We start from the raw sequence: 20,254 nt of genomic DNA, 5'->3' as shown, positions 1-20,254 counted from the left end.
AAAGCGTTAAATTTTAAAGCATTATTTAAAAGTCTTGTATTTTAAAAGAAATTATTTAATTATCATTTTCATACCTTTGCATAAAAGGGGGAAAATCCCATCAGCATCATAGGAATTAGTTTAAAAAATACATACACCCATGATTATTATTATGATTATTTTTTATTTATTTATGTGCTGTGATTTTTAAATTTATTGTATTTAATTTTTATTTGTTTATGTAATGTCTGGATGCCATTCATGTATGAAAATGTATCTTTTTTTGCCTAAATGCAAGAGAATATTTCCAAATGGCACTGTTTTCAACAGCTACATGAAGATTTTGCGATGTTGTCAGTAAATTCAGTTAATGCGTGACCTCATAAGGTGATCGTGTCATCGGTGTCCCAATGTTTAGCGGACGAATCTGTGATCTCGATATACTGATTCACAGCATAGGGAACAAGGGAGCGGATTGAGACACAGCCCTGGTCTGTACGCTGTAATACTCCTCTATACAGGTAATTTGACATAACTCTACATAAACCATCTTAATCTTCATTAAATATTCTGCCTGACTGCACCTAACTCTCCACAGCTCGATAAAAGTCTGCATAACGCTTCATAACTCTGCATAACGCTGCCTAACCATGCCTGTACTGCTGCTGCTAAAGTGTTTGTAATGTATGCATGTGGCTGTCTTTGTTGTCTGTTATCTTTTGTTTCTTTCTTGACTTTATTTTTTCTCTCTCTTTCTTTCTCTCTCTTTCTTCCTGTGCCTATCTCTATCTTCCCCTCTCTCTCTTTCTCTCTCTCTCTCTCTCTCTCCGCTCCTCCTCTCTTTCTTTCTTTCTCTCTGTCAGGTCACCACCCTATTCCACCTGTAGTACTTCTTCTACTCGTACCAATTCTTCCACCTCCTCTACTGCTACTCCAGCTTCTACCTCTGTCCACACCAGTCTGACCGCAAACAGCCACTCCACCCACCACCAGTACTGCTGCCCCGCGCGGCTCCTTCTGCCCAAGCCGCCCTGCGCCCTCCCCCCTGCCCGGCACCCGGAGCAGGCAAGGTAAGGGCCTGAGCCCACACTTCCCCTCTCGATAACCCGCTCACCTGATCCTCCACAACCTCAGTGTCTCCCATCATCTACGTCCGAACGCTCACCTTTCATCTCCCACCTCTCCAGAAAGTAACAGGAGAGCCGTCCTCTCAAAACTGACTACCCATAATTCCTTCGTCCAAACTGAATAATGCTTTTGCCTCCAACAGCAAGTGAATTATGGCCTTTTGGAGATTAAATGACCTTGCAAGTAACCTAGCGAGATCTGAACCCCTGTGGGCCACTTCAATTTTTATTTACCACTATTTGAAACTAAAATGTGCTTTGTGATAATGTGATAAAAGTAATTTAAATTTAAGTGTGAAATTTCTGTGCCTCTAAATGGAATAGCAAAATGAATGACAAAAAGCGCCCCGCCCCCACTTATGCATTGGTTAAGCTGACTCGCTTAATCAAATGCAATTTTGTGCCACTAACAGCACAGAAATTACACGCTGCCCCTTTAAATTTTCATTAGTGCCCCTTCACACACATCTCTGAATAAGACATCTATTCAGTCTCCTTGGTCCACACTCCAGTCACAAATGACCTCATGCATAATCCTCCACACACACCAGCATACACTCTCATCCTCACATGCTCGTTCAAATGTAGTTCCGCCCCTTCATTAAACGTGAATCACACAGAGGTGAAGACAAAAGCACATGCAGAACCCCCCTTGCCCACACACACACACCTAATACCCCTCACTCACTGCATGATTCACACTCTTTCCTCCTCCATCAAATCAGCCATTTCTCCCATGATTCAATGTTGCATGTATTTGTGCACATTGCTTTACTTCACTTTGTGTTTTTTTTTTTTTTTTAGATTATGGAGAGATAAGATATTTTAGATTAATCTAGATACCTAGAAAATACAGTTTGAACTGTAATGCCAGTATTATTTTCATATTATCTTTTTGCCACTGTAGTGCATCTTATTATATATATATATATATATATATATATATATATATATATATATATATATATATATATATATATATATATATAATAGATCAGTTAAACTGGTGATATTTAAGTCAGTTGGGTTTTGTTGGCAGAACTGTAGTGATTGAAATCAGCTTGTACTACAATTCTGCCCCCTGCTGGAAAGGACTAAGACACACAAAATTTTGTGAAAATTCAAGTTGAGGTTTCAATCCCTGCAAACAAGACAGTTCCTGAATCAGAGGTGCTGGAACTGACTTTTAGCCAACTCAGTCAAACTTTGTTAGTGAATATTAAAATATTTGAGCGATTTTAGCAGATTATACTTTTATGTAAAGAAATTCCCAATCAATGTGCTATTAAAAAATATTTCTAATTATTTCTCATTAAAAATTTTCAATTTTAGAATCTCGGGATGAGCTCTACTTCATACTTGATTTCCAGAATAATTAAATATTTTGACATGGAGTGCTGCACTGATGACACATTTTGTAGGCCAACCTGGAAGTTAGCATCAGCCTTGTTCTATCAACTAAAAACCAAAAGGATTTTCCCATTGGATTTTGGATTATTTCAGAAAATTATCTCTGTGAACAAGAGTTTATGATACTTGCATGTTTTTTTCATCACGATAATTTGAAAATTAAAGCCTAACTACAATCGCCAGGTTTTTAAAGCTAAAGTTAGTCTTTAAAGGAACTATAACACGGTTGCATGACTACCATGTCATAATCTTAGAAAAGTTAGAAAGTTTGGGTTAAAATAGTTTACAAAAGTGTAAGTATAAACACAATGAGGCTTTAAAAGCAGACTAGTGAGTAGTTGAATTTGCCTGTTCTGTGTAATTACATTTAATTTTCCGACAACCTCTGTTGTCCCATTTAACCACTTATTAGCAACCGTCTCTTATTTAATGTCATAGATTAAAACATGAAAATATCTTGAGCTTGCAACTACTGACCTTAATTCAGGCATTTAACCAAGAACCCATCCAAAAAAACCCACTGACTTAAAGTCGATGAAAACAGAGATGCACAAATGCTAACTTATTTACATACTTTTCAGGACTTCCTGCAGCACTCTATTAGCTTATAATATTATATGATATTTCATACATGAAAATTGCTTGGTATTGTATCTCAATTCCAAGCCCGTGTGGAACTCATGCACATCTGCATATGCCAATATATAAATAGTACCAAGGCGAAAAATTGGCTCATAAATATTAATTCATGAACATAATTTGACAGTCTAGGAAAATTACCTAGCAATATCAGTACAAGCTAATTAATATTCATGAGCTCAGTTTCCTCCGGTATGCTGATATATTTAGTGACATCACACCCGCCCATTTTTGACTCCCTTTCTAAAAGTCATTCCAGCACTCATTCTAATTTACAAGCAAATGACTCTAAATTTGAAATTACAGCACTGTAGAGTGAGTGTTACTGTTTATATACAGCAATATATATATATATATATATATATATAACAACCCATCCATTCTTCCATTCATCCCCCTTCCTTCTCTTTACTGTTCTTACATCTCCTCCTTATCTGAAACTTTTTTTTTTTACTCTCTTCACTCCCTGTCCGCTTCTGCCGCACCCTAGAGAGGATGAGGACGACGACATCGCCCATCAGTTCTGTTGCCCTGCCTCTGAGTGCAGTAGCCCTTCCTCTAGGTAACCAGCAGACTTGTTGGCCCCACCCCTGACAACATCCCCCAGTTTTGCTCTGCCCACTCCAACAAAACTATATGGGGTGCTTGTCAATCACCTGGATGCTAAATTTGAACCAAGTGCGTCTGAGTCTGCAGCCTAAATGCAGCTGGTCTTAATTTAACTGAAACCTATGAAACAAAATACAAAAAGATCCTTTGCACTAGCATGTCATCTGCATCCTACCACGTCTCGGAAATGGACAAACATCCTGTACGTGACTGAAACGAGCGAAAGGGAATGAAAACCATTGCTGTACAGTATTAATAAAGGGACATACTGGAGAAGATCTGAAGTGGAAGAGCAACCTGAAGAAAAGAAAACAAAGCAGATGGTCCCCTTTTCTCCACCACCGTCTGTCTCTCAGTCCTCTCATTGTTGTGATATCAGCTTCTCTTTGGTTTCTGCTTTTGTCTTTCCTCCATGTGTTCTCTGGCCTCTGTATCTCGTCTGCCAAACGCCTGTGTAACTTTAGTATGGTCTGTGATGTATTGTGTTTGTTCCCACATTTAGTGTCAAAAGAAAGGATATGCCTTTTTTTTTCTTTTTTTTTCTTTTTTCGGTATCGTCCTCCGTTTCCCCACAGAGAGAAAAAAGATGCTTGTCTGTCGGCCCGACTGTCAAAGTTTCCCAACAAAATTAAGGATTTTCAATACTTTTGCGTATGTATCAGGCCCAGCATGACAGCAAGCCTCTCCAAAGCCATATTTGAATGTGGAGCTTCACCTACCACCATTTGTCATTCCTCAGAGTTCTTTTTGATTCGCTTTCTTGACATTTTGTGTCTTTTTGTACTGTTGTTTACTGGCATTTGCTTATCACCTTAACAATCCAAAGCCAAACCGTTCGTCATCCCACTTCTACAAACTCAGACTAAAGTTTGTGACTCTGTACATACATGTAAATGTCAACGTTTGAAACACAATGCAGTGCAGGACACTATACGGACCACACTGAAAGAAAAAAAGGCCTGGTTGGCATGTTAGTCTAGCGATGTAGGTCAGTAACAGCAACAGGGGTTAAGCGGTGCTTCATAATCTAATCAAAGTTTTTCAATCCCCTGCCTGCTTCAATGAATGAATCCTCAAAAATGGCACTGAATTATCCAGGTATAGTAGTTGAGATATTGTTATTGTAAACTTCTTACTGTACCTCAGGTATAAGATACGACGTAAACAAAACGTTTGGCACTATTGTAGATCACATCGCTCTGGTGTGCTGGTTCCAGTAGTTAGATGTCCACAGAGTTTGACATGCCGTCACAGCTGGCTGATCAAAAATGCTCTCACCTCATTGGTGAAAGTGTCCGAGATTGTTTTGGATTAAGAGATATTCTGGAACTGTAGTGTTTTGTTTGTAATATGTAATTGTACTGACAATATCCTGGACACGACACGCACAAAGTACATACATAAATGAACTGCTTAGGAAAATTGATTTAGCTTTTATGATTTAAATAAGATAACGATTCCTTGCCTGTTCAATTGAAAAGGAATGTTAAGGTCATATAAAAAAAACTATTGCAAGAAAGGTGAGGGGAATCATTGCATGAACCAAATATCTTTCATGAGAAGGATTGCAAAAGGACTGAGAAATACAAGAAGACACATTAGCCAGATGTATGACTATGAAATGCCCACGAATTTGTGACAGAATGTGACAATGACATTGTCGCCACTTGCTCAGAGACTCAACTGCATAAACTGATAATAACAAAAGAGTTTCTCAAACTCTAATGCATGTTCTAAAAAGTCATTGCTCTTTTTAAACTCTTTCATGGTTGTGACTGATACTGTTTTTTTTTTTTTTTTTCTTTCTTTTGTTACTGTGGAGGCTTAATTATTTTTACTTTATTGTACCAGCATTTCGGATGTCTTTCGGAGCCTGTTAAGTATGGAAAGAATGGAATTGAAGGGAGAAGGCTCATATACACTGGTTTATCCAGTGACTTAGGGTCTGTCCTCCAGTCATTGCAGCAGTGTGCTACTTTTAAAGGAGCCTCTCGCATCATGGTGGAACATTTTGATCTTGGGATGTACTACAGGTGACTTATCACAATTAAACTTTTGTCATATGAAAAAAAACAAACTAAAATGACCAAGTTTTCAAATATGCAAATTAAGCATCGTCTTATTAAATATGCAAAATCAAGGAGTTTTATTATATCAATCCTTTACTCCATGGTGTAAATTAGCATTATATAATAGAAGGGATATACTGTAGAAAATGTCCTCTTTTTTTTTTTTTTTTTTTTTTTTTTTAAAGGGTTAGTTCACCCAAAAATGAAAATTCTGTCACCCTCATTTCGTTTCACACCCATAAGACCTTCGTTCATCTTCAGAACACAAATTAAGATATTTTTGATGAAATCCGAGAGGTATATGAGCAATATAATCAACACTTTCAAGGTCCAGAAAGGTACTGGAGACATCGTTAAAACAGTCGACGTGACTACAGTGGTTCAACCTTAATTTTATGAAGCGACGAGAATACTTTTTGTGTGCAAAGACAAAACAAAAATAATGACTTTATTCAATATCTTCTCTTCTGTGTCATTTTCATATGTTGTTTATGCCCAGCGCTTCCAGGTTCTACATCAGAACGACGACTCATTATTGGCCGGCTCCTGCGTCAGCATCACACGCATGCGTCGTGCTGCTTACGTGTGCAGCATCGGCCAATACTGAGCCGGCATTTGGACATAAACACGGAAGCCCTCACTGTGCTTACTGTGGCAGCTACGTAAGGATAATGACAGGGAAGAGAAGAGATTGTTGAATAAAGTTGCAATTATTTTTATTTATTTTTTGTTATTGCCCACAAAAATCTTTCTAAAAGTCTTTAGTATCTAGTAGTCTTTAGTACCTTTCTGTGCCTTGAAAGTGTTGATTATGTTGCTGTCTATGGACAAGTCATATACCTCTCAGATTTCATCAAAAATATCTTAATTTGTGTTCTGAAGATGGGCGAAGGTCTTACGGGTTTAGAACGACATGAGGGTGAATAATTAATTAAAATATCTTCATTTGTGTGACAGAATTTTTATTTTTGGGTGAACTAACCCTGTAAGTCATCAGCAACTTATTAACTGTCGGTCAAAATAGTGAATAAATGTGTATGTCAAAAAATATGCTGCTAGAAGACAAATCCTTCATAAATATTAAAGTAAAAACCTTTCTAAAAATGCCGTTATAGAAGTATCATTACAGCAGCAAAATCTAAAATTTGGTCTCTGTACTTATTCTGAAACATGACGTATTGCATCCAACCGAATACATCATGAATGCCTGTAGAACCTCCCCTTAAACCATGCCATGATTCTCATGCAGTGGCTGGAAATGACACGACTTCACTGCTAATACAGAGATGAGTGGTGGAATCTTTTGCCTGATGCGTTCAGTCAGCGTGTTCCTGTATTTAGCGCTCACAGCGGGAATGAATGCGATGAGTCACACATGAAAGAGTCCTTCTTTACTATTTTTATTCTCTCTCTCTCTGTCTCTCTATCTTTTACATGCTGTAAATACTGAAACATCATTCCTACTCCTTTCCAATGGAGGTGGAACATTCATTGATATATGTATATTACATGAATGATAATGGATATGATATAAAACTGATATATTAAAGAATATTACTGAATATTATAAGAATGTTACTGATGATGGTGGTGATGTGGTGGTGATGGTGCTTCTGATGATGATGAAAGCGACTGAATAAATGCTCTTATGATCCAGATTAAAATGTGGTCATGTAGTCTTTTAATTTAATTTAAAAAAAAGATATATTTGTCTCATTTTAATTTTAAAGGGATAGTTCACCCAAAAATGAAAATTCTGTCATTAATTACTCACTCTCATGTCGTTCCAAACCCATAAGACTTTCGTTTGTCAAAGTTTCAGTTGCGTAGGCTGTCTATGGTGAGACGGAAAGCTCTCAGATTTCATCAAAAATATCTTCATTTGTGTTTCGAAGATGAACAAAAGTCTTACAGGTTTGGAACGACATAAGGGTGAGTAATTAATGACAGAATTTTCATTTTTGGGTGAACTATATATATATGAAGAGTTTTTCCGAAGGCATCTTCTGGCATTTAATGTGCAGTAAGTAATTAAAGCAGATTAAAAGCAGACGCCTTCAGATAACAACACTTGTATATACCTCCGTTGTGGCACCTCCCACATGTTTTCAAACACTAAGCTGATTCCTGGGGCTGAACTGGCACTGTGAGACATTTTAAAATATGTACACAATATACACATAATAAAAGTGCAACATCATTAAAGAGCTGAGATACATTAGGGATCCCAACCAAATTATGAATGTGCTTCCTTTTTGGGGAAAACGAGCTAACTGTACTAGAGTTTGACTGACTGATTGATTGTACTGTGTTGATGTGTTTGTGTCACCTCAGTTGGATGCAAGGTCAGGCGGGATAATTTGATTAAAGTCTTAGTGCGAGAGATGAAGGAAGTGTCGCGTTGGAGGGGGGAAGGGTGAGAACCCTTGAAAATACAACCTGGGGGCAATAGAAAATGAAAGGAATGGGGAAAATCGATGAACGAAACCCTGAACAGCACTATGAATGTAATCCAAGATGACCACAGCATTTCCTTAACAGAGGTTAAAAGGGTTTCATTAAAGATAAGAAGCATCAAAAGGCATCAGTGATTTATATATTAGATCTAGTATTTTTATTTGAATATATTAGTATGCAAAATGAATAAAACAACTGCACCCAGGGCAAATGTGTTTAACAGGCCTCTTGAGCACATGGAGCTGAAAAATACTATTAAAATATTATTTGTTCACCCATTAATACAAACCCGAGTGTATTTTGGGATAATTTATCCATTAATTTATATTGTGGATAATTATGTTCCTCATCTAGGAACCGTCAACAAGGTTCTCTCCCTCTGGATTTGCTTTTGCACAGTCATCAAATCTAAATCCTGTGAGGTAACTTACATTCAAGCCAGTGCGTGAAAGGGTTACGGAGAGTTTCTTCTAGCCTGGACACAAATGGTAGCTGTGTGTTTACTGCTGTCACACTTGCCGCTGGGATCTGATCTCTCATATCACTTCAGTGCACAGAGCTGGCCTGTGACAGACAGGACAAGCAGAAGCGGTTTTAAATGGATGCGCTGCAGTCTCAACGGTTGGGCCTCAAGCACACAGCAGAAGGACTGGGGAGTCTGGACTATGTGGTGTGGAATATAAAGGAGCCATATTGGTAGTCAAGCATTGGAAGAAAGGTGCTGCTTCAGTTCTCTGAAGGAAAAAGAAAGCAAGTGATGTTTGTTTTGCAGTGCATCTGTCCAGACTTTTGGCCTCTGTTCTGTATGCAGTTAGTAGGTGCTTCGTTCTGCAGGTATGTGCTCAGAAAAAGTAAAGTCAAGTGAGCTTTATTGTAATTCTGCTATATGTGGAGACAAACAGTGGAATGGAATGTGCCTCACAGGACCATGGTGATGCATATTTAAACATAAATATAAAAATATAAACAGTACAGTTTTAAAAACAGATAGAAAAAGATCAAAAACAGACACCTTCATAACAATACTTGTACGTACCTCCCATGTGGCACCTCCCACATGTTTTCAAACACTTAGCTGTCACTGAACTGGTTCCTGTGGTTGAACTGCTTGAAAATTAGCTCTTAATTTCAACTTCTCCTTCATTACATTCAATTTTCAATTGCAATTCTGCATCATTTTTGCTGCTCTAGTTCAAATTAAGGAACTTAAAGGTGCAATATGTAAGAATTTTGCAGTAAAATATCCAAAAACCACTAGGCCAGTGTTATATATTTTGTTCACTTGAGTACTTACAATATCCCAAATGTTTGCAACTATTTGTAAATTGTGAGAAAATTGCAATTTCAACCAAGGCTCCGGGACGTGTGAGGAGTCGCCTGTCAATTGCGTCATACCCGCATTACCCTCGGTTTCTGGTTTTATTTTGTACAAACCATGGAAACACCAAAGACGCTTTAATATTTACATGTTTTAATAGAGAAGGGAACAACTGTTTTGATATATTTACAGACAGAAAACTAATTGTTGTATAGCTCAACACGTTTAGTCTTATTGTTTAGACTAAACGTGTTGCTTGATTTTCTTGCGAGTACCATGCTTTACCATGCCTCAGAGAAAAACGCTATTTTGTCAAGTAGCTAACATAGCATAATCAGATGCAGCTTTATTTTTAGTAACAGTAATACAGAATTTTCTCCATCGTACAATACGTTTTAAAATTAATTGATAGACTGAGCTGTGTTACCTCATACTCATGATGACTGTGGCATAATAAAAGTTCCGCTGCTCAAAAGACGTGTGTTGCGCAATCGCTCCAGCGGCCTCGTTCAGCTCCCACAACACTCGGTCCTGCTCTGCTTCATACTACAGTAATGTTAATAATCGCATCCATGAACATGATTTCTTCCCAAGTCCTATCCCAGTTGTTTTCCACCGGCTGTGAGGTGGAGACCACATGTCCCAAGATTCCGCTCTCAAACTTGGCGTCATCAAGCTACGCCTTTGTTTTGAATAGGCCTCTAGCGACCTCTAGCAGACAGAAAATATTACATTTTGCACCTTTAACCTGAACTGAATGGTGCACAATCCTGCTGTGGTGTTTACGGCTTGTATGCAAACTACAGAGAGAAGAGTCCAGTTCTCTATGCTCTAAATGAGTAACATTGACAAATGAATCCATGCCACCCTGCTGCTCTTAAGGCAGTTTTGCTCTCTTCCAGCTGCTGGAGCTGCTGCATCAGGAATCTAGCTTAATTTACTCTTGTCTCATTTGTTGGTGCCATCTGCCTGTTTGTTTATTAATTGTATGTGGGAATGATCATGGATAGCTCCTATTCTCTCAGTAAATGGCTATATCCTGATGTTTATCACTCAAGTGCCCTTTATAGCCAAATAGAAACAGATGGGCTCTGGGTAGATGTTGTGTTTTGCACTAATCCAAAAGAGGCACTAACCTGTACAAGCAAAATAACCCAATTAGTCCCAGATCAGTGTTTAAAAGCAATGTTAACACCCACAGAATGAGGAAAAGATAAGGACCCTCTAAATGTTGTTTTGGGTTTTCACTGGGTGCTTCGGTATACTTATTTTTCAGAAGAGCATTATATATTTAAGCGATCAAGCATATACTTGGATGTTTTTCCTTTTGTTTGTAAAATGTCCCTATTAATTGTATTATTTATAATTTATATTTGTTGTTTTAACTTAGTTTTTATTTTCAAATTTTTCGTTTGGTTTACTAATCTTTCTACTTTTTAAAATTTTTATTAGTTTTTTTTATATTTCTGTTTTTTTTTGTTTGTTTGTTTGTTCTTGTTTTTTTTTTTTTGTTTTTTTTGTTTTTTTTAGTTTTAGTAATTTTAGTGCTTCAAATTATTTTTTCCAGTTGGTTGCCATTTTTTAAATTAAAATTTTCCCTAAAATATTTATATTTTTAGTTTTATTTTAAATTAACCAAAATTATTTTTAATAGTTTTAGTTTTGGTTAACTGTAATAACCCTGCATTAAGCTGTGGAAAGTGCCATATTGCCATATAAATAAATGTTTTTACATATATATATATATAATTTTATGATAAAAAATTATATAGTTATAATTTTATATATATATATATATATATATGAGAGAGTGTTAGATAATCTTTCCCTCTGTTGTAACTCTTAAATCTCATTCACTTGGTTGTGTATATTTAAATATGCAGTGTGAAGACACCTTGCACCAGTTGTGACGTCAGTGATGGTATCTTTTGCACCATGTGACCACAATAGTGATTTCAGTCTGTTTCTCACACAAAGCTATAGGCACCACACAAGCCATATTGACTATGGTGGGGTTTTTTTCATGTGTCATTTTGATACGAAACATCCATTCCTTTTTACTTTTATTGGGAAAGAGCACACAAGACAATCTTCTAATTTTTGCCTTTCTGTGTTCCATGGAAGAAATAACAGCATATGGGTTTGAGAAATCTAGTAAATTCCATAATTTTTTATTTTTATTTTTGGGGTGTGTGTGTTATTTTGACAGCAAGTAGAGGTAATTATTTAGTGTATGGACTCTTCATAACATCTCTTCACTCTTAAGTCCCTTATAATCCTTCATTCTCAGCTTTAGTTTCCATCAAGTTTATCTCACCACCGCCGAATCGTCATCACAGTAAATCTCACACACATGCTGTTCAGATCTAAGCTGAAGGTGTTGCAATCTGCTGCATTTGTCAGGCAGACAGCAAACACACAAGCTACCAAAACTGATAACGCCAGAAAGAGCCAAACTGATTCCTAGAAACGGACTTCAGAAGTCATTTAATATGTCAGATCACAACCTTTAATATTTTAATAAAGCTCTATACTTTAGCCCCTACATTTCTCCGTTACCCCGCACTGCAAAAAGCCCATTCACACATGCGTGTGTGCGAGTGTGTGTGCATGTGCACTCATGAGTGAAGTGCACACGTGGAAGAGACCTGTCAAGAATGCAGCTTTTCCGCTCCTCAGAGAGAGAGAGAGAGAGAGAGAGAGAGCGAGAGGGAGTGAGAGAAAGAAGGAGGGGTGGTGGGTGTGAGAGACAGGGTAGACTGGAAGAGGGGTTATTTTTTCCTCCGCTTCCCTCAGCCTGAATGGGACCTCTCTGTGGCTGCACGGCGGTAAGCTCTCATTCGTTTATTCACTCCTCCATTCTTTCATTGACTCTCTGCATCATTGCACGTTTGTCTGTGACATTAGCGCTGACACTTAACTAAGCGACTGCACAGTCTTGAGATAACAGATGTGCCGTCCACTCATCCTACACGGGAAATATGTTGACTGCGGGCCTTTTTACCCATGACATTTTCAAATTCACATTCAGCTAATCTGGTTCGGACTCGTCAGTGCATTATGTTTACTATTACTTCCTATTGCCATTTAGTAGAGTGCTGTTTCTTCCTGATTTCAGCTGTTTTGGACTGTGTAGGACAAGCGGACAGCTGACTCTCTAGAATGTAGCAGTGATTACAATTAGAGACGAAGGCCCACAGAAGTACACCGTATTACCCGTTTATCCATCTTCATCACAATTGTAGTATTGCGTGAGATTGGAAAGCATTTGTTCTGGTTGCTTTTGTGTAAATGTTGATTTAAAAATAAACCCAAGACCCACTGGGGACAGAGTGAAGTGAAGTGTCTTATGCCTGAGTGAGACAGAACTCAATAATTTACCAGTTTGGCCTGCCTTTAGGCAGCTGGGTATGTGGCATGTTAGTGGTTAAGTGTTTGTTTCAGAAAAGAATTGGATTTAATGTAGCTTATTTTGCCTAAAACTGATGTCTTTGTCTTTTTGAGAGAACAAAAGGCAGGAGGTGAACATCTGTGTGTGAAAGAGGATGTGCAGCTACAGCACTCTTGTAACTAGGAATGTCGGTTTAACATTTTTTTTTAATTTAGCGTGATTCATTATACAGTAAAAAAAAAAAACTGTGATTTAAAATTACACAATTAATGATGGCCCTGTAGCTGAATGAAATTTTATTATAAGTAATTTTCCTACGGTCAGAGCATGACAGTATGAAAATAAATAAAGCAACATATTGACTTCTAAGGGGATGAATGTTTAAAAAGGTGAGTCACAGCATCCAGGAATAGTAAAAATATGATGCACAATATTGGTTATCAGCCAATATTAATTTGTATTTATTGGTATCTTCTGATATTGGATATTAAATCTTGCATGCTCATTTCCTGTGTTTTTACATTTAAACTACCTTTGCCATTATCTAACTCTCAATTAAATCTTTAATAATCTTTAGCAGATCTGAAAATCAATATCTATTTTCATACTGTACATGTTAATGGTGTGATGCCTGAATTCACTTGACGCGTTTAAAATGATTGTCCTTAGTTTTAGTGCATTATTGTTAGTGATTTTAAAACATTGTTTAGATTTCATTATTTTATATATATATTATATATTTTTTATAATGCAATTTTAGTATTACTTTAAAAATGATTTAGATATCATTATTAGATGTTACTTTATATTATTTAAATATTTTTAATTTCATTGAATATCATTTTAGTGCATTTTGTTGTATTATATTTTATATTTATTTAGATGTCATTATTAGATATTATCTTGATAGTTTTTTTTTTATTTAATATTAGCTTTTTAACGGTTATTGGTCATAAAAATAATAATTATTTTCGGCTTATTGGTATCTGCCAGAACTTTAATATTGGTGCATGTCTTGTAAAAAGGCGTACACAGAATGAGACATGCTCTGAAAAAAAAAAAAAAGAGAGAGAGATAACAAAAATAGCTGAACTGCAGAACTGAAACATACTGTTTTGGAATTGACAAAAAACAATCAGGTACCCAGACACAGCCTCTTGTTTTTGACAAATGATAGACAGTTGCTACTGTAAACATATGTTCGCCATGCTTGCTCCACCCCCAACTTTTTCTGATTGGTCCACTGTTTCAAAACTGATTAGTTGTGCTGCGTGTCAAAAGTTGAAATAAGCATTTTAGTTTTTCTCAGCAAATTGATATATGTGATTAATTTGATATATGTGATTATATTGGAAGACATATGTTATTAATATGATTTTAAATGTAATTGATTGCTATGATTGTTGTTTGTTTGTCTCACAGAGCTCAGAGACTAGAAGTGGTGGGTAATAGTTTATTAGCAGATGGGATTCGTACCAGCTGTGTTGTCGGAGAGAAGAGAAGCGTGAGGGAGAGAAATGGATGGAAAGAATGATGAACTGACACATCTAGAAATGAAGTGACAGGTTCAGAGATCCAGAGGGAGAAAAAATCCGTCAAAACTATCTTAGGAGAGGAGGGGGAAGGGTGTGAGAGAGAAGAAAAAGAAGAAGAAGAGTGAGAGGTCATGTTTTAAATTAATAATATAAAGAAAAGCAGCTGGCTCCACACAGGAATAATTTTCAAGTGTGTGTGAGAGGAAAAGAGAAAGTGAGTAGATTTATAAGCTGAAGAGGGCAGGGCGTTTAAGGTTAAAGAAGAATTCCAGCAGAATCGTCAGATTTACGGGGTGTGTTTGCACCCATGGGTCTCATCTAGTGACAGAAGATTAACTGTGTCTGGTAGGAGCACTTCTGGTATCCTCAGTCTGCAAGTACAAGGCTGATGGGTAATTTAGAGCTGTGTTCTACTGAAACATCCCGCTTAATTTCTCCTCGCTCTCTCAGGAAAAGCAAACCCTTACAAAAAGTTCTGTGACAGTGTTCTGCTACAGCGATTGTGTCAAATGGTAATACCATATATAGAGAGAGAGAGAGAGAGAGAGAAAGAGTCTGTTTATGGTGCTCCATACTACAAAAGTACAATGGAAATATATATAAAATATATATTTCATCATTTCAAAGTCCAAAGAAATATTTCAGCCCATTTATTTATTTACAAGAATCATTGAGATTAATCAGATGAATATATCCTTATATATACAGTACTGTGCAAAAGTCACCACCAGCTTTGTTGTTTTAGCGATGTTTTAATGACATTCCATATTTATTTTTCAGTCTCTTTATTAAGATACAAACAGAAAATACAGGAAATATGTACATAAATTGTTTCTTTAAGCAAAAATCAGTATTCAGTTTGACCTCCTGGACTTTTTTTCTATTTTCTCAAAATGAAACTCTGAGAAACTTCTTATCAGATTTTAAAAGTTTTCTTGGCCTTCAAGTCCTTTTCTGTTCCATTTAGGTTTAAGAGGTTCCAGGTTCCTGCTATTGCTCAAGAGGAGGTCACTAAATACTTGCCACTTTAGCCTATAAAAGCTGTTTTTTTCTGATTTTGTTCTGTTTTTTAATACTGCATACAAATTTACTGTATTTTCTGGTTATATTTTAGTAAAGAGACTGAGAAATAATTATATATAGTCATTATATTATTGCTAAATTGCTAAAAACAACATCTAATTGTGGCCTAAGACTTTTGCACAATACTGTATATATCTCTCTCTCTCTCTCTCTATATATATATATATATATATATATATATATATTTTTTTTTTTTTTTTTTTTTTTTAATGATCGTGCATCAGTGTAGCACTTTTCAAGCAGACATTTAATGGCTATTCTTTTATAATTTTATATAAAGCATTAGTGTGTCCATTATCATATTCATATATATAGTATGCTTATGGTGCTCCATGGTACTACAAAGAACATTGTTCAATTACCTAGTACATGTCCAAAAAAAATTATTTATTTATATTATTGTACTCATTGTGCTGTCATTTTTTTTTAAATAATGGCAAAAACATTATTAAGGCAATCCATATTTTCTAATCACATAATAATCTAATTTCAACCTTGATAATTATTATTTTTTTATGTATTTATTTACTTACCTACCCAAAAAATTATGACAGAATGAGATTGAGTCAATGTAGCACTTTTCAACAAGTCATGTACTGGCTATACTTTTTGTAAAGAGTGTGTCCACTGAGAAATGAGTCACAATCCCAAGCTGAGTGAGGGCTGTCCAAGTTTCTCGAGACACTCATCTTCATTTATTCTAATGATGTGTGATGACTGTTTGCGGTCATTCTGCTGCGGCGTGTGACTTCAAACTGTGAGGGATTTAAGAAATTGTTAATTTGCTAATATGTTTCAGCGGGGATGACTGTGTCGGATTAATCTTGTTTGGTAGACAGCAAGTGTCGGCTTGTGGTGATCATGAAAGGGAGCTAAAGGCAGATTAGTGCAAGCGCACATCAAAGGGCGAGGGCGACTCCTTTCTGCACGCGGCTGGAGATTATGGCATCAGTGTTGGGCAGTGCCATCATAGTAGGTGCTACACTGATGGTTTGGACTATATTACTCTATTAATTGCGTATAATGTGTTTGTTTGCATGAGTATAAATGAATGTGAGTGTTGTCTAGGTGTGCATGTGTGTACTGTGTATTTTGGGTAGAAGCCAAGGTCACGTATATAACAGAAGAGGAAGCAGGAGGATGTGTATGAATGGTTAAAACAATAAAGAAATGGAAGAGATGGAAATGTTTGGCTGTTAAAGAGAAGAAAAATTTCCTAGAGTCTCATATTGTTTCCCCCTCAGGTGTTTTGCAGTTCACAGTGTCCTGCTCGTTGGCTCTGTAGGAAAGCACTGGTGACAGCAAATACAGTGACAGAGGAAATCATTGAATTATAGATGACAGTGTGGATTAACCTAGAGGTCAAGGTTTGGCTGGTTAGCATTGCCTGGTTAGCCCCTGCTGGTAATACACCGCTTGGCTTCGAAGAGCATTTTCTTTATTGGAGGGCATTCAAAAGTAGCTATGTATGTTCAAGTTTGGGGTCAGTAATATATATATATATATATATATACAGTGCCCTCCACAATTATTGGCACCCTTAGTAAATATGAGCAAGATGTCCAGGACCTCCAGCAAAAAAATTGGCCCACAACATTAAAGATCCAGCAGTATATTTAACCGTGGGTATGGGGTACTTTTTATCCATGTGTGCACCAAACCCATCTGGTGGGTTTGCTGCCAAAAAGCTCTTGTTTTAGTTTCATCTGACCATAGAAGCCGGTCCCTTTTTAAGTTCCAGTCTTGTCTGACAATTGAATATACTGGAGATTGTTTCTGGATGGGAGCAGAGGATTTTTCTTGAAACTCTCCCGAACAACTTGTGGGGATGTAGGTGCTGTTTGATAATTTTTTTTTAGGCTTTCTGAGACTCAAGACTCAACTATCTCTGCAATTCTCCAGCTGTGATCCTTGGAGAGTCTTTGTCCACTCAAACTTTCCTCCTCACCGCGCATTAGGGTGATTTAGACACACGTCCTCTTCCAGGCAGATTTGTAACATCTTTAGTTGATTGGAACTTCTTAATTATTGCCCTGATGGTGGAAATGGGGATTTTCAATGTGTTAGCTATTTTCTTATAGCCATTTTCTATTTTGTGAAGCTCAACAATCTTTTGCTGCACATCAGAACTATATTCTTTGGTTTTTCTCATTGTGATGAATGATTAAGGGAATTTGGCCTTTGTGTTTACACATATTTGTACTCCTGTGGAACAGGAAGTCATGGCTGGACAGTTTCATGCTCCTAGTAAAATTCATAAAACATTCATAAAAATGTAAATATGAATGGGAATATACTTCAGAGATATTTTACTCATAATAATTTCTAGGGGTGCCAATAATTGTGGCCAATGTGTATTGGAGAAAAACTTTTATTTCATAATGTGAGTTTCCCCCCACTTTCAATTGTTTTACTCAAATGAAAGGTTAGAATTTTGTGAATTTTTTGAATGAGAGAGCAAAAGGATAAACAATGCAGATTTATTTTCACAGCCGCCTTTGCTCATATTTACTAAGGGTGCCAATAATTGTGGAGGGCACTATATATATAAATATATATATATATATATATAAATAATGCATTTACTGTATGATGTTGCAAGACATTTCTATTTTAAACAAATGCTGTGCTTTTGAACTAAATATTCATTAAAGAATTCTGGGGAAAAAATGCATCGCGATTTACACAAAAATATTAAGCAGCATGATTGATATTGATAATAATAATAAATGTTTCTTGAGAACCAAATCAGCATATTCAATTGATTTCTGAAGGAAATCACTAAAAACAACTCTGAACACTAAAAACAAGTGAAGTTTAACTTACAGGCTCGCTATTGTCAACAAGACTGTTCTATTTTGCTTGAAATCTATTTCTACTAATAATATCATGCTCATGTTTAATGTTTCCTGCATAATTAATTAGCACAGCTGCCGTAAAGTAAATATATTTTGTCTAAATATATTAGACAAATTAGACAAAATATACAGACAGTCTTTCCAAATATGGCTAAAGATGACTTTATGGTAGATTAAATTTAATGAAGAGAATGTAGCAGTCATCGCAGTAGTAGCGTTTATGTGATCACAGTCACGTTACCCTGCCTACAGGCACCAGCTGAATCACGTTGCGGTACAATGGCGTGCAGACATGACTGTTTGCTCTCTGCTTATTTATTCTGTGTGTAAATAAACATTTTTGATTAGACACGATCAGTGAGCTTTAAGCTTCAGTTTCCCTGTGTATTTATTTGGAATTCTGACTTGCTTTGAAGTTAATTTTACACCCTAATGAAGTGTGGGGAGTAATTGTGGCATAATTCATAATGGGATAATGGGATTAAAAGAGAAGCTTATTTGTTGGTCAAAATTATCCATATATCACACTTTCTAGCAACTTCTTAAAACTAGACTATAAATTGCAGCACTATGGAAAAACTTTGAAAAAATGTTGTCGTTTGCACTCTGAATTATTATAATTGTTATTTAATAATAATAGCAAGTACTTGAAAAAACTCTGTGCTTGCCTTATTAAAGTAAGCCTTCATCAATTTGTATTTTGAGCAACATGCAATTTTGTATTTTGACCACAGGTGGTGATGGAGAGGCCAAAGTTTTGCAATGCACCTTTAAAGGGATAGTTCACCCAAAAATGAAAATTATCCCATAATTTACTCACCCTCAAGCCATCCTAGATGTATATGGCTGTCTTCTTTCAGTCAAACACAATTAGAGTTATAAAAAATATTTAAAAAAATACGCTTTTCCAAGCTTTGTAATGGGAGTGAATAGTAACCGATATTTTGAATCCCAAAAAAGCACATCCATCCATCATAAAAGTAATCCATACAGCTCCAGGGGGTTAATAAAGGCCTTCTGAAGTGAAATGAAGCGAAGCGTTTTTGTAAGAAAAATATCCATATTTATAATTAAATAACTAAATCAGTTGTCTAGTTGACAACTGATATGAATAATTTCATGTTGGTTAAACTGAATGATCTAAATTAGTTGTGAACCACTATAAAGGAGGTCAAGTTGCTGTGAATGATGAGGGCTGTGTTCAGCACAATGGACAGCTCCCTCTGTAGGCCTGTCAATGTGTATTCAGCCTCTAGATGGGACAGCTTCCTGATGTGCATGTATGTAAATGTGTTTCCATCTCCTGTGTCCTCATAATGTTAGAATAGTTTTTGGGTCATCCTTATTGTATGGGTTACCCTGTATTTAAAGTTGTACTATGCAGGATTTTTGAAAAAAGTAGACTCATACATAAATAATGTCTCCCAATCATTACTTATGGTCAACTAGAAGTGTGCGATGGTGTTTTTGTCTACAGAAACACTGGTCTGTGTCTGTATTTTCATGTTTTCTTTTTGAATTCCTGTGCTCGGGGCATTTCTAGACTGCAGCCTTTGGCCAGTGGGTGTGTCGCTCCAGCATAATGACCTGTGTTGCCAGATTGGGTGGTTCCCACCTAATTGGGCTTCTTTTGATCAGGTTGGACTGGAGAAAAAGGCATTGGGTGGGTAGACAAAAATTTGGGCTGTTTTTTTAAATAACTGGCTTTTTTCTTTGCTTTTATGTTTTGTCATGTTATTTTGATACGTTCGAACGTGTATAATAATGAAAGTATCACAT

The 20,254-nt window shown here is 36.4% G+C and overlaps 1 protein-coding gene across 5 annotated transcripts in view; it reads left to right on the top strand.

Moving 5' to 3' along the window:
* The window catches only part of LOC127517493 (IQ motif and SEC7 domain-containing protein 2), an 80,403-nt gene that overhangs the window by 20,770 nt on the left and 39,379 nt on the right, over positions 1-20,254 (top strand). For 3 of the 5 annotated variants that reach the window (XM_051903232.1, XM_051903233.1, XM_051903239.1), the window contains one exon: positions 843-1,049. The exons of the other annotated variants lie outside the window; for them this stretch is intronic. In XM_051903232.1, the coding sequence (XP_051759192.1) occupies positions 843-1,049 (207 nt within the window). The remainder of the gene's footprint in view (positions 1-842; positions 1,050-20,254) is intronic. 5 annotated transcript variants of the gene reach the window in all.

The sequence above is a fragment of the Ctenopharyngodon idella genome, chromosome 8 (assembly GCF_019924925.1).
Source record: "Ctenopharyngodon idella isolate HZGC_01 chromosome 8, HZGC01, whole genome shotgun sequence".
Taxonomy (NCBI): Eukaryota; Metazoa; Chordata; class Actinopteri; order Cypriniformes; family Xenocyprididae; genus Ctenopharyngodon; species Ctenopharyngodon idella.
Note: the sequence above shows the minus strand (reverse complement) of the source record. Positions and strands in the feature narration are given on the sequence as shown.